General features: G+C 33.6%; 1 protein-coding gene across 4 annotated transcripts in view; it reads left to right on the forward strand.

Moving 5' to 3' along the window:
- ATRNL1 (attractin like 1) overlaps positions 1 to 16,079 on the forward strand; it is an 831,070-nt gene that overhangs the window by 124,209 nt on the left and 690,782 nt on the right. For all 4 annotated transcript variants that reach the window (XM_002808513.4, XM_015148255.3, XM_015148256.3 and 1 more), the window contains exon 10: positions 13,032 to 13,186. In XM_002808513.4, the coding sequence (XP_002808559.3) occupies positions 13,032 to 13,186 (155 nt within the window). The remainder of the gene's footprint in view (positions 1 to 13,031; positions 13,187 to 16,079) is intronic.

The following is a 16,079-nucleotide window of genomic DNA, read 5'->3' on the forward strand; positions in this document are numbered from 1 at the left end:
AACAGAATTATGGGCTTAGAAGTTATGATAGGGATTGCCTATGATTGTGTAGTGATTTGAACGAGTAGCAGCAAAGCTTCAGGAGTGGTTATGTGTTCACTTTGTGATAATTCATTGAACTTAAGATTTTTATACTTTTGGCATATATATTATACTTCATAAAATTTATTTAGAAAATGTAAATCTGTTTGATTTGACTTATATGCTAAAAGATTATAATAATTTGACATATGAAAAGAGGGTCAATTTATTATGTAAAGTTAGCAAAATACAATTTTATTTTCAGTGTTAGAAAAGGATGGAGACATAAAAGTTCAGTCATTTCTGCTGTCCTACTCCTTTAGGAGTAGTTGCATCTGGTTTATTTACATTTAGTAAGAGAAATAAACATCTTGAACTTATAGGAATTCCTGATGCTCAAAATGATTCCTTTTATGTTTTTGGTATGTTTTGCTGATTAATATTATCTTTGCTCAAGGACTTTAACTTTGGTGTAATGATTTTGAGTATTGGGGTCACTGTGATCTTGATTTTATAGCTTTGTTAAATGAGGCATCTCATAACTTTCTTTACATATGTTTGTACAACTGATAATAGGAGCCTACATCTTCATTATTTTACTATGTGAAGACATTTCTCTGATAGTGGAGACCTCAGATTTTCTTGGCCTATTGTTTAGGTCCTTTCCTCAATTGTTGTGCCTGTGAAAAAGCACAGTAAGTTTTAACACATAAAGAATATATTAAACTTTACCATTTATAACTTTCAGCTGTAATTATCAACTTGTGTTTTAAAAAAATTTTTTTTCCAGTGAGGGAAAAACGACTTCAATTATATTTCTTTTTTTGAGATGAAGTTTTGCTCTTGTTTCCCAGGCTAGAGTGCAGAGATAATTTAAATAAGTACTTATCTCTGTAGCTTTGCTTTTCACAGTGATTAAAAAATTTGTAGTACTTATTTTTTACTAGTTCTCTTTTGTAAATTGGGAAATATTACATATGGACAAAAGACTGTATGATAGTATGTATATATAGTTTCAAAACCATAATAAAATGAATTCCCTGCCTACCTATGCTAAGAAAGAGGACATTACAATACACTAGAAGCCCCCATGTGTTCCTTTATGATTGTACCCCTTATATTATCCCCCTCCATTATTCTTAATATTGTGTTATTTCCTTGCTTTTCATTGCACGTTTTTACCCTCCATATATGTATTTGGCTGCAAACCTTTCATTTAGTTTTTCTGTTTTTAAATTTTGCATATATTGTTTATCATTGTATGCTTTCTTCAGAGATCTTTAAAAAGTAAACTCTATGCTCTGGAGATATATTTTAATGGAGAGAGGCAGACAATAAATATGGAAATAAGTAAAATGTATTTTAAATGATAATATGGGCTATGAAGAAAAAAGAAAGCATGAAAGGAGGATAGGGAGTTTCAGATTGTTGCATTTAAAACGAGTGGCCAGAGAAGACCTCATAAAGCATCTTAATAAAACCTGAAGGTGATTAGGCAGTGAGCCATGCAAATAGCTGGGGGACCGGTGTTTTAGGAGGAGGTCCAGCTAGTGCAAAAGACTTGAGATGGGAACATCCTTGTCATTTGGAACAGCAAAGGGGCTAGTGTAGTTGAGTGTCTTGGAGTAGGATGGAAATTATCTTCCCTTAGAGAAATAATTGGAAACCCAATCATGTAGGGCCTTAGAAAACATTGTAGAGCTTTTGTTTTGGTATGGGTAGACTTTGAGGGTTTTGAACAGATATGTGACATATCTGACATATGTGACATGCTCTGACTTAGATTTTTACAGGAGCAGTGTTATAATTATGATGCAAGAGCAGAAGCAGGAAGACCATTTAGGAGGCTATTTTAATGATTTAAGAAAGAGATGACAGTATCTGGAACCATAGAGGCCAATGTGAAGGTAGTGAGAATTGGTTGGATTCCGAATATATTTTCAAGGTAGAAGCAACAGGAATTGAAAAAACTAGGGGACTGGATATAGAGTGGATGAGAGAGAGAGAGAGAGAAAGAGAACAATGAAAGATGAAGCAGGCGTTTGGCTTGAAGACCTGAAAGCAGGGAGTTGGCATTAGTTGGGATGATGAATTTTGTGGGAGAAGTAGGTTTGGTGTCAGGAAGAATGGAAACTTGGTTTTAGACATGTTTAATTTGAGATACATATTATACAGTTTGTGGATATGTTAAATAGGTGGCTGAATGTAGAAATTTCAGGATCTGAACACTCTAATTTTCTGGTCAAAGAGATGAGGAGAAACAACCAGAAAAGGAGACTGAGAATGAGCGGTTAATGAGTTAGGAGGAAAACTGGGAGAATATAGTATTCTAGAAGCCAAGAGCATATTTCAAAGGAGAGAGAATTTGTCAGAAGCTGCTGATTGGTAAACTAATATGAGGATTGAGTAATGGTCATGGAATCTGGCAAACCAGTGCTTTTTGCTAAACTTGACAAGAGAAGTTTCAGTGGGTGGTGAAGTGAAGTCTTGACTGGCATGTGTCAAATAAAGATAGGAGAAGAGGAATTAAAGAAACATACTAACATCTTTTTTGAGGAGTTATAAGGAAAGGAAAGAAACAGGGTAACAAGTGGTAAGGGATTTGGGACAAGAGTTTTTTTTTTAAGTTTGGAGAAATAATTATGTTTGTAGCTTAACAGGAAAGATTAAGAAGATGTAAGAAATAATGCAAAAAATAAAGGGAATAATTTGCTAGAGGGGTGTACTTAAGAAAACAAGTAGCAATGGGATCTAATGAACAAATAGAGTGGTAAACCTTACCTAGGAAGAGCATGGGCACTTTATTCATAGGAACAGATATGAAGTCAGGTTATTTGAATACAAATACAGGTAAATAAGTAGAGGTGGGGAGAACTGTTGAAAATTTTGATTCTTTTTATTTTCTCAGTAAAGTAGGAAGTAGAGTCATCAGTTGAGGGTGAGAAGATAGTGGAAGCTTGAGATTTGAAAAGAGAAGTATGAAATGATCATTTAGGAGGGAGGAAGGAAGAGTGAATGAGTTAGGGAAGTGTAGTAGGACCCTTGGCAGAATTTTCCCATGTGAGAGACCTTAATGTGCGAACACAGATCCTTTTTATATTTTCTGCTCCACTGTGGATGCATACTGGAACTGTCCTCAGTTTTCACTATTATGAGCAATTGTAGCAAAAATGTTCTTATTTTGTCTTCTATTGTTTCACGACAAGTTTGCCTAAGCTATTTACTTAATAGTATAAATGCTTGGTCATGCTCTACTTTACCCAACTATACACCAACCTCATCTTACTAATTCGCACTTCTACCAGTGGTGAATGAGAGTTCCCATTTCTTCTCAACAATCTCATTAAGATTTGATGTTTTTCATTTTTGAATATTTTTTTGCCAATATGGTGAATATAAAATGGTGTCCTATTTTGGTTTTTGTGTTTCCTTAATTGCTAATGAGGTATAACATCTTTTTATGTTTATTGGCCAAACAACTACTCTTTGAAATTTTCACCCATTTTGTCATATGTAGTTGTTTGTGTACACTTTTTTAATAATAACTTTTTGTTAGTTTTACATTTTGCAAACATTTTATCTCCCAGATTGTGGATCATCTTTCTACTCTTTGTGTGATATTTGATAAACAAAATTTATTAATTTTAATAGCAGAAGTTGTCAGTATTTTATGGATTTTGCTTGTGTCTTGCTTAAATAATACTTACCTTAGCGTTTTCAATATTGCCTTCCACACATTTAGTCTTTAACCCAACTGGATAAGGATCCTTTTTTTTTTTTTTTTTTTTTTTTTTATGTGCACGACCAGTGCTCATAGAACTATTTATTGAAAAGTCCATTCCATTAGTGGTCTGCAATGCTAATAGTTATTTTGGTTGGAATTACTTCCAAGTGATTAATATTTTGTATGCTTTTTAAAGTGAAATCTGTATTCATTTCCTACTGCTACTATAATAAACTGTCATAGACTTGGAGGCTTAAAACAACAGAAATTTCTCTTCCCACAGTTCTGTTGTCTAAAAGTTTGAAATCCAGGTGTCAACAAGGCCACGCCCTCTTGAAAGCCTGCAGGGAAGAATCCTTCCAGCCTTTTCCAGCGTTTGGCAGCTCCAGGCATTCCTGGGCATACTTCGGTTGTAGCTGCATTACTCCAGTCTAAAAGTCTTGGACTGCATATGGACTACTTCTTGTATGTTTGTATGTGTCTGAACGTGGCCTTCTTAAAAGGACAACAGTCACTGGATTTAGGACCCATACTGGTTTAATATTAGATCTATATGATCTTATTTTAACTTAACTATCTGCAAAGACCCTATTTTCAAACTAAGGTCACATTCCAAGGTTCCAGGTGAGCAATTTTGGGAGGACAGTATTCATTCAACCAGTACAATATCTTTTAGTTTCTTTTTCTGTTTGTGATTTGATAGACTGAAAGACAATTGAATTTTTTTTTTTTTTTTGAGACGGAGTCTCACTCTGTCGCCCAGGCTGGAGTGTAGTGGTGCGATCTCGGGCTCACTGCAAGCTCCGCCTCCCAGGTTCACGCCATTCTCCTGCCTCAGCCTCCCGAGTAGCTGGGACTACAGGCGCCCGCCACCACGCCTGGCTAATTTTGTTTTGTATTTTTTAGTAGAGACGGGGTTTTACAGTGTTAGCCAGGATGGCCTCGATCTCCTGACCTCGTGATCCACTCGCCTCGGCCTCCCAAAGTGCTGGGATTACAGGTGTGAGGTGACTGATTTTTATATTACTCGTATGTCTAACAGTTTGCTGTATTTTTGTAATTTATGTGTAGATTTTTTTAATTTTTTTTTTTTACAATAGTTGATCAGATTATATACAAATAATGACAGTTTCGTTTCTTCCTTTCTGGGTCTTACAGCTTTATATTTTTCTTGTCTTATCATTTCTGCTATAACCTTCAGCTCATTGTTGAACAGAAGTGTGATAACAGGCATCTGTTTTATTCCTGAGCTTTTAAAAAATGCTTTCAGTGTTTCTTCACTAAGAATGATGTTCATTCTGGGTGTTTTAGATATCACTATAAAGAAAGGTCTCTTTTTTCCTGGTTTGATAAGGGTTTATATTATGAATGGATGCTGGATTTTGCCAAAAGCTGTTTTAGGAATTACTTACTTGATTTTTCTACTAAATAATTTAATGTGGAATATTATTTTAATTTACTTTATTATTAACTCAACTTGGGTTAAATCAAACTTAGTCATAATATATTATGTGTGTTTTTAGTTTGCTAGTTATTTTTATAAGGATTTTTACATTGATGTTAATATGTGAGATTTGCACATGGTTTTTTCGCGTTATTCATATCAGCTCTTTGGTGGTGTTATTTTGGGCTTTTAAAATGAGTTGGGGAGTATTCTTTTTAATACTTTGGAACATTTAAAACATATATAAATGTATATATGATTGGAATTTTTTTACCTATTTTAAAATAATAAACTTTGGGCCAACTAGGTCTGACCTTTTCTTCAGTGTATAGAATTTTGACTACTGAATTCAATATAATAGTCATAAGAATATTCAGATATTCTATTTGTTGTTGAGTCTGTTTTGGTAAGATATATTTAAAGGAATTTATCCATGAAACTGATATCTTCAGTTAAATTGTTATAAAGATGTTCATATATTCTATCTGGATCTTTTAATATCTGCAATATCTGTAGTTGTGTTCCCTTTTAATTATTTTTAATACATTTATTTATATCTGTATAGCTATGTATTGTTTTTGAACAGAGTTGCTTACATGATGCCCTCTTAAGCATATATATTTTTAAATGTATTTGCTAAAAAACAAAGATATTCTCTTACATGGGATCAAATTTAGAAAATAACATGGATAGACTATTATAATCTAACACTTATTTAATTTTTTAATTGTACCAATATTTTTTACAAATTATAACTTATTAAAGTTGCTGGATTCGATTTTTTTCTTTTTCTTTTTTTTTTTTGAGACAGGATCTCACTCTGTTGCCTATGTTTGAGAGCAGTGGTGTGATGTAGGCTCACTGCAACCTCTGTGTCCCAGGTTCAAGCGATACTCTCACTTTAGACTCCTGAGTCACTGGGACCCCAGATGGGTGCCAACAGGGCCGACTAATTTTTGTATTTATTAGGGACTGGGTTTTGCCGTGTTGCCCTGGCTGGTCTCGAACTCCTGAGGTCAAGCCATCCGCCCACCTTGGCCTCCTGAATTGCTGGGATTACTGGTATGAGCCAGATTTGATTTCTTAATAAATTTTCATGAATGTTCACTAATGTGATTGGCCTGTGGTTTTCACTTTTTATACTCTCCTTCTCAGATTTTGATACTTTTTTCCTTACCGAGTTTGGGTATCTTTTCCTGATCCAGGATTATATCCACGAGCACGCAGACATTTAGTTGTCATGTCTTTTTAGTCTCTTTTAATTTGGAATAGTCGTGCTCTTTCATTTGAAGTATGTGCCTGGTTTGGGTTTATCTGATGTTTCTACATGATTAGATACACATTTTGTATTTTTGTTAGGAATACCAAAATGTCATATTCTTCTCCCATGGCTGGTGAAGTTAAATTGTTTGTGAAAAAACCTTTTTTATTGAGATAAAAGTCATAACATAAACTTGTTAATTTTGATCATTTAAAACAGTAAAATTTAGTGGTTTTCAGTATATTCATAATATTGTGCAACTATTACCACTACTTCCAGAATATTTCCATCAGCCTCAAAAGGAACCCTATACCTGTCTATTCTCCCTATCTCCATCTTCTGGCAACCACTAATTTAATTTCTCTTTCTCTATGGATTTGTCCAATCTGGATATTTTGTATATATGGAATTGTACAAACATGGCCTTTTGTGTGTGGCTTCTTTCACTTATTGTAATTTTTTTCCAGAGTTCATCCATATTATACCATGTATTAGTGCTTCATTGTTTTTGTTATGTCTGAATAATATTCCGTTATCTCAATATACCATTTTTTAAAAATCTATTTGTCAATTAATAGACGTTTGGGTTGTTTTCACTTTTGACTATTAAAAATGAGGCTGCTGTGAATATTTCTGTAAAGATTAAGTTTTATATCTTGGTAAAAGTGGTATATTTTAGTTTTCTCAATGGTAAAGATACTATTTTTCCTTTTAAATTAATAACTGCCTTATTGGGAGATACTTTCAGATTATGTAAATATTTTATTTCTTATTAAACCTTTACATAATAGTTTTAATACCCATTGATGATTCTCACTAGAAAGAGTTATTACTATGATGGTTACTAAGTGGTTATATTTCATTATTCCTTCTTAGTCTCCCCAGCCTGTATATTCATTTATATCAGTATGAATTCATGTATTTTTATTTTATTTAATGTTTTATAATCAATTGCTATTCTCTATTCTTTTTGCTTATATTGTCCCAGATTTGCCCAGTGAGCTCCTTTCAGTCAGGCGTCTGTATTCTTTAGATATGTCCCCATCATTCTCTGTGCACTCCTTTACCTTCTGCACAAAAATTTGATTCACATCTTGTACTCTCCCTGCCCCAGTGCTGGAATAAGTCATTTCCCCCAAGGAACCTAGGTTCCTTTTAGTGGAGAATGTTATTTAAAAACTAAGATTAGAGAACTAGACATGCTTATTGCTGTTTTGATGTAATTTTTCCCCAGACCGTTTCAGCAGATATAGCTAGAAAATACACACACACACACACACACACACACACACACACACCCCCCTCTATATCCATTTATCCATTTATAGATCTGGGCATATATCTGTAGCTCTACATATGTATCTGTGCTTAAATGCTGTCTGTCTAAATTGCATAATGAGCCATACATCATTACAGGGATCATTTTTGCCTTCCCCTCTTTCACATTTGTAAATCTCTTCTGCCAGTGAGAAACTTGGTTTCCATTTTACGCTTCATGCATTACAAAATATTTTTGTATATTTTTCATGAAGTATGAGGAATAAGATTTACTTTTTCCACTTAATATACCATATCTGGTAAAGCAGATGTAATTTTAATCCCTACCTTTTTTTTTTTAACAATAGACTTTATGTTTTAGAGCAGTTTTAGTTTAATGGATAAATGAGCAGAAAGTACAGAATGTTTCCAAATACTCCCTTATCACCCCATCCCTAGGTCCTCTGTTATAAGTGTCTTGCGTGAATATGGTACATTTGTTACAATCAATGAGTCAGTGTTGATAAATTACTCATTAACTAAAGTCCATGGTTTATGTTAGGGTTCACTTTTGTGCTGTATATTCTATGGATTTTCACAAATGTATAGTGACATGTATCTACCATGATCATTTCATACAGAATATTTTAATTTTCCTAAAAATAACCTGTGCTCTTCTTGCTTATCTCTTCCTCCCTCCAAACTCTTGGCAACCACTGATATTTTTACTGTCTCCGTAGTTTTTCCTTTTCTAGAATGTCATAAAGCTGGAATCATGTACTACGTAGGCTTTTAATTTTGGCTTCTTTCACTTAGCAATAAGCATGTAAAGTTCCTTTATGTCTCTTCATGACATAATAGCCTATGCCTTTTATTGCTGAATTATGTTCCATTGTATGGAAACCATCTTTTGTTTATCCACTTACCTATTGAAGAACATCTTGATTGCCTCCAAATTTTGACAATTATGAATAAAGCTGCTATAAACATCTGTGTGCAGGTTTTTGTGTGTACATATTTTCAGCTCATTCAGGTAAATACCTTGGAGCGCAATTCCTGGATGGTAAGATAAAGTTATGTTTAGTTTTGTGAGAAACTGCCAAAGTGGCTGGCTGTATCATTTTTCATTCCCAGCAGCAATGAATGAGAGTTCCTGTTGTTCTAGATCCTTGCCATCTTTTGTCAGCATTTTAGATTTTAGCTATTCTAATATGTGTGTAGTGGTATCCCATTGTTATTTTAATCTGCATTTCCCTGTGACATGTAATGTGGGACATCTTTTAACGTGTTTATTTGACATCTATATGTCTTCTTTGGAAAGGTGTCTGTTCATATCTTTTGCCTTTTTAAAAATTGAGCTTGTCGTTGACTTTTCAGGGATCCTTGCATATTTTGGATACCAGTCCTTTATCAGCTTTATGTTACAAATATGTTCTCCCAAGCTGTGGCTTGTTGTTTCATTCTCATAACAATGCCTTTCACTGAGGAGAGGTTTTCAATTTTAATAGAGTCCAAATTATGACTTTTTTTTGCATCATTTATGCTTTTGTTGCTGTATCTAAAATGTCATCACCAAACCCAAGGTCACCTAGATTTTCTCCTATGTTATCGTCTAGGAGTTTTATATTAAATAATTTTGGTCTTACATTTTTTACATTTAGGTCTGTGATCTATTTTGAGTTAATTTTTGTAAAAGATGTAAGGTCTGTATCTAGATGATTATTTCTATTATTGCTACTGTGATGCCCTGTTGTTCCAGCAATATTTGTCCAATAGACAATCCTTTCATTGTTGAATTGTTTTTTCTATTTTGTCAAAGATCAGTTGACTATATTTGTATGTGTCTATTTCTGAGCTCTCTATTCTGTTTCCTTGATTTATTCGTCTATTGTTTTGCCAGTCCCAGGGACTGACTTGATTACTGTAGCTTTATAGTAAGTCCCAAAGCCAGGTAGTGTCAATCTTTGACTTTGTTCTTCTTCAATATTGTGCTGGCTATTTTAGGTCTTTTGCATTTACATATAAATTTAGTAAATTTATTACTAAAAATCTTACTGGTTTTGATTTGTATTACACTGAATCTGTATATCAAGTTGGGAAGAACTGGCATATTGCCAGTATTAGTTTTCCTATCTGTGTTCATGTACTATCTCTTTATTTATTTAGATTTTTGGTTTCTTTTATTGTTTGTAGCTTTCCTCATACCAGTCTTGTACATATTTTGTTAGGTTTATACCTCAGTATTTGTCTTCTTTTGGTTCTAATGTAAATGGTATTGTGTTTTTCTACTTGTTCACTGCTGGTGTATAAAAAAATCAATTGTGTGTTACCCTTGTGTTCTGCAACCTTGCTATACTAGCTTATTAGTTCTAGAGGGCTTTTTGTTGTTGTTGTTGTTGTTGATTCTTTGGGATTTACTTCGTAGACAGTCATATCATTTGTGAAAAAAGACAGTTTTATTTCTTCCTTCCCAATCTGTATAACTTTTATTTCCTTCTCTTATTGCAGTAGCAGGGACTTCAATGAAAATGTTGAATAGAAATGGTGAGATGAAACATCCTTACTTTATTCCTTTTCTTGGAAGGAAAACATTGTTTCTCACCATTAAATATGATGTTTTTATAGATGTTTATCAAGCTGAAGTATTTTCCCTCTATTTCTAGTTTGCTGAGTTTTTATCATGACTGAATGTTGAATTTTGTCAATGCTTTTTCTCCATCTATTGATATGATCATATGATTTTCTTTGTTAGCTTATCAACATGATGGATTGAATCAATTGACTTTGAATGTTGAACCAGCCTACCATACTTGGAATGAGTTCTACCTGCTTCATTATTGTATTTAAATTATCTTAGCTTAGCTTAAATATTGCTCTAGTAGAGAATATTTTGTTCTTTGATCCATATTATTAATTTACTGTTCACTAGATTATAGTTTTTCTTGTTTGTTTTATAAAGAAAAATTAGAGACCAGAGACTATTTTATTTTATTTTATTTTATTTTTGTGATGGAGTCTCACTCCGTCACCTGAGCTAGAGTGCAGTGGTGCGATCTCAGCTCGCTGGAACCTCCGCCTCCCGGGTTCAAACGATTCTTCTGCCTCAGCCTCCTGACTAGCTGGGACTACAGGTGTGCACTACCACGCCCAGCTAATTTTTTGTATTTTTAGTAGAGACGGGATTTCACCATGTTGGCCACCCTGGTCTAGAACTCCTGACCTCGTGATTCGCCCACCTCGGCCTCCCAAAGTGCTGGGATTGCAGTCGTGAGCACCATGCCCGGCCGGGGCTGTATTTTTTCTTAGCTTACCTCTCCTCCTGGGGAAAAGTTCTGAGCTACTGCTTTGGAGTTGTAGGTTGGTGGGCTTAGTGGCCTGGTCCTCTTAGAGTGACACCACTACTTTATGTGCAGAGCGCTAGATGGAGATAGTAGTCTCTGGAGTCTTCTCAGCTTGGGTCTTTTGGCATGCAACCCTCTGCCTCATGAGTGAGGTGGGATGAAGACTTTTGGGTCCCATGTTGTTAATCTGCAGGAATTGGTGTATAGTTACCACCCTATGAGTGGCCACTGGGCAGAGGAAGAGCACCCAGACCTCTCATGATCTTTCCCAGAACAGAGCTTCTGTAACCCAGAGCTGGAGGGAATGAGAAGTGCTGGTATCCTGCCACTCCTAGTGAGATATCGCTGGCCTGGAGTGGGAGTTGAGGGATGAAGGGGCCTTATGTTCTTGGCTTTACTTGCCTGTGGTAGAATTTCTATCATGCTGAACTGATTGTGTGTGTGTGAGGCAGGGGTGAGGGGGTTGGGGTAAGTAATGTATCTATTGCCATAGACTATTGCTGTTCTTTTTGAGTAAATGTTTCTTTATTTGGTGTTGCTCTTAGTAATATTTTCTGAGAAGGTTAATGGTTGCTTTTTATAATTTTTACCAATTATAATTCTTTTCCTAGTGGGAGTGTTTGTGGAACTCCTCATGTTACCATTCTGTAACTGAGCTTCATATTCTTTTTCCTTCTTTTTTTTTTTTTTTTGAGACAGAGTCTCACTCTGTTGCCCAGGCTGGAGTGCAGTGGTGCGATCTTGGCTCACTGCAACCTCTGCCTCCTGGGTTCAAGCGATTCTCCTGCCTCAGCCTCCCGAGTAGCTGGGACTATAGGCGTGTGCCACCATGCTCGGGTAATTTTTTGTATTTTTAGTAGAGACAGGGTTTCACCGTGTTAGCCAGGATGGTCTGGATCTCCTGACCTCGTGATCCACCTGCCTTGGCCTCTCAAAGTGCTGGGGTTACAGGCGTGAGACAACACCACGCCTGGCTGAGCTTCATATTCTTTAGGAATTAATTGGTATTATAATCATGGTTTTAGAGCTATTACATATACTATACTAGCTATACTTTACATATTAGCTATGTTTATGTATATAATAATTCTAACTTCTAATTGTTTGTATCAGGGTGTTAGAGTAGTTATTTAGTATTTATTTATATTGCCATGCACCTTTACTATATATCCATTCATTCAGATCAGTTATAATTGTGAGCATATATTTATAATACTTTCTCTCAGAATTATACTTTAATTAAAAAATTTTATATTAATTTTAATGTTTCACAAGATGCATTGCAATTGTAATTTTTGATTACACACAAAATATTTATCTCAAATATATATATCTTGAGCAAATGTACCTATTCATAAATGAGTACAATCTATAGACTCCACTTAGGTAAGGTACAAAAACAGCAAATGAATTTATGCTGTTAGAATAGTGGTAATATTCTTATAGTTTTTTAGGTGAGTGCTGATTACTTAGTTGTGTTCATGTTGTGAAAAATCATTGAGTTTTAGACTTCTGTTATGTGCAGTTTTATGCATGTTATACTTAAATAAAAACTTAACATTTTATTATGGGGTCTGTATGAGTTATACAGTTTTAAACAAATACAGTTTAGACTAAATTTACTACATTTAACATTTTACTTATTTGGTATTTTAAAATTATGTTTTGAGCCTCTAGTTTTAAGATGGCTTGTTTCCTATCTTTGTAACTGAAAAAATAATTTATAACATAAATTATTATGAGTATTAAAAATTCTTTTTGATATTGTGTCTCCTCAAAGCATTTTAAGATGCTATGAACCTCAAAATATTTTTTTTGAAATATTGAAGTTTAGAGGTCATTTATAAATTGTTAAAAAATATGTTTTTCCCACCACAATTCCAGGGAAAACTCTATATGCAAAGTACACCCTTTATATAACATATATAAAATCAGGGAGGTCATTTTATCCTTTGTAATACATTTTTAAATTTTATTCTGTAGGACTATTTTGAAAGAAAGTGGGTTTGCCAGATACCTTCATTCAGCTGTTCTTATCAATGGAGCTATGCTTATTTTTGGAGGAAATACCCATAATGACACTTCCTTGAGTAACGGTGCAAAATGTTTTTCTGCCGATTTCCTGGCATATGACATAGGTATGTATCTGTTAGGATTGTACAAAGTAGGAAATATCAGAAATTTTCCATATAGATATTCTCAAATACATTAATTGATAGCATGTGTATATGTCATTTTAGAGATAAGTGATAGAATATGAATGGAATTCTTTCTAATTTCAGCATAGTAGTATTATAGTAATAGAGCCATGAGAACAGAAGTACTGAGCAGAAGTAGTGGTAGATACAGAGGAGTACAAAAAGCTAGATTTGGATGTCCTTTTTGATGACTTTTTATGTTGTTTCCCTTTGTGAACACTATTATCAGTTTATTGTGTTTGCTACATATTAATTTTGATAATGGGTAGATATGGAATACTGTCAAATTATGTAAATTTTTATACATAGTAGGAATGTAAACATTTTAGATTTTAAGGGATAAGCAAAAATATATTTTATATTAAACATTTCAGATATACTTACTAAGTATAGGAATCTGATAGAACTGGAGAAAGGAATAGAGATAGTAGAGCTAAAGAAATAAGATTTTGAGACGAAATGGAAACCCAGATGTATCTGGGAAACAACTACATAAGCATGTTTTCCCAAAGAACCAAAAACAGAATGCATTTATACGACTCACCAGTTTTAGTTATGCAATGTAGTCCTATCAATTTCTGAATATTTACGTGAATGTATTTATTGAAATACTAAATTTAGGTATCCAGTAGACCCTTGTAGTGAAAACATTGTTTTTCTATGTATCAAACTATATATAAAACCTAGCTGATATTTAAAATATACTTATCAGTACTTAAGAGCACCTTTTATCGAGGCTATAAAGTATTATACCAATTTGAAGCAATTAGGAAACATTTTTATAAGTAAAAATAAAAGAATAACACATTTAATAGATGTAAGAAGTATACTTTTTCTCTTAAACCTCGTAAAGGCACATAATCTGCTTTGGTAAATTATTTCAAGTAGAATCATGTAAAGAAAACTATGACTATTAATAAGCACTTTAATCTTTTTACTATTACGGTTGTTTCAAAGGAAATTCCTAGTAATAAAGTTAAGCATGGTTTTTAAATCTAAGTATTGAATGTCATTCTGTGATTAATCATTCCATACTAATAATTTAATCTTTTTCGTTTTGAAATAATAATTTGAAGTGATAACTCCTGATGAATATGGGATTGTCTTAGCTTTTAGGAGGCTCATTAATCATTGTTTGAAATTAATCAAATGAGTTGAATGAAGTACTGAATCTAGGCTGGCAGTGACTTTATCTCATTGCTAGGTTGGGCCTGTCAATATGTATTTGTTTTGGCTATGGTGATAAGACACTGGGCTTATTTTTATGGAAGTTGATGAAAGTTTTGTTTGTTTTTCTTCTGGGGAAAAAGTCCCACAAAAAGTATAGATTGTTGTTGTTATTGTTAAAAATCCATGAAGTGGAATTTTGAACTTTTGCAAAAGGTTCTTCAAGGAGCTTCCACACAACGTCTGTACTTCGATGAAGAATTTAAGGTTGAGCTATTTTCTGGCTGACATAATGAGAATGTATTTTTATTTTTTCATATTGTTGAAGATTATGATATATCAAGTTTTATGTGTCAAAAAACTTAGGTGAAAAAATTTGGAGAATTTTGTTTCAGAAATAGAAAGATGTCAGATTATGATGATTCTAATTATTACTCTTATTTAATTTCCTTCTATGTGCTAGGTACTGTGTTAAGTAATTTATATACAAAATTTTTAACCTACCTTGTAGTATGATATTATTATCCTAATTTTCAGAAGATTAAACAGATGACAGTAACAGGAACTTGCCAAAGCCATGCAGGTAGTAGGTGGTAGATATAACTTTTTTAACTCCTGAAACTTGTGGTAGTCTTTCTATTTGACTACATCATGCTGATTAGTTGGGCCCATTGTATGTTCTTAATTATGGCAACAAATTACCTTATTCTTAGTAATGCTTGTTTCTTAATGCTGTGGAAATATAGAAGCAAATATGAGTTCCATTTTTTCAAGCAAGTTGTTCAGACTGGAGGAAGGAATAGCGTATTTTAAACAATTTTATATTTTAACAAAGTTTTTTTTTTTTCCCTGTGCTAACGCTGACAACAAAAACATAAAGACAGTTCCACAATTCAACATAGATTAAAACTGTTTGGCTTTATCTCATTTGATTATTTGTAGGTAGTTCTCAAAAAGGTTCTCTAAGATAATCTGTATTTATCCTCCTGGGTTTGTAGTATGAAATGTTGGACTATTTTCCTGGGAAAAGGTATTTTTCATGTTATTCTTTATACTTCAACAAATGTCTTTCAAAATAATTGTTTTGCTTATAGAGTATGTTTTTGTGGAAATAGATATAAGCGTTGTATAATAAACCAATTAGGAAACAGAAAAAATGTCATGTTGCTAATTTTTCTTTTCACTGTGGTGCATTAGGACTTTTTTGGTGCATTTATGGAAGGCACTTAAAAACTTAGCTGATTGCTTTGTGTTATATGATGTTTAAAGAAATAGGAATATTTGTACCATTTCTAATTTTTTATTGTTGCGAAATGTATTATGTCAACCTTACTGCCATAGTAAATTTTACCCAGTCAATATCGCTAATCTTTGGGTATATAACCTTGCCTTCACAGTTCCCATTCTATTATTGCATAATGGATGTAGAAGGCATATGCTGGTGATTTCCAAACATGGCCATACCTTGGCATCCTCTTTGGAGGTTGGTTGGAAAAAAAAAACTAACTTATATAATCAGATTCTTTGAGATTAGATACTGGGCCTCTATGTTTTTAAAAAGTGACTAAAGTGCAGCTGATAATACAGCTAGGGTGGTGAATAAGATAGGTTGAATATAACACATAGCATGACACATTTCTTAATTTGACTGTAACATATGACGTGA

Source organism: Macaca mulatta, chromosome 9 (assembly GCF_049350105.2).
Source record: "Macaca mulatta isolate MMU2019108-1 chromosome 9, T2T-MMU8v2.0, whole genome shotgun sequence".
Classification (NCBI taxonomy): Eukaryota; Metazoa; Chordata; class Mammalia; order Primates; family Cercopithecidae; genus Macaca; species Macaca mulatta.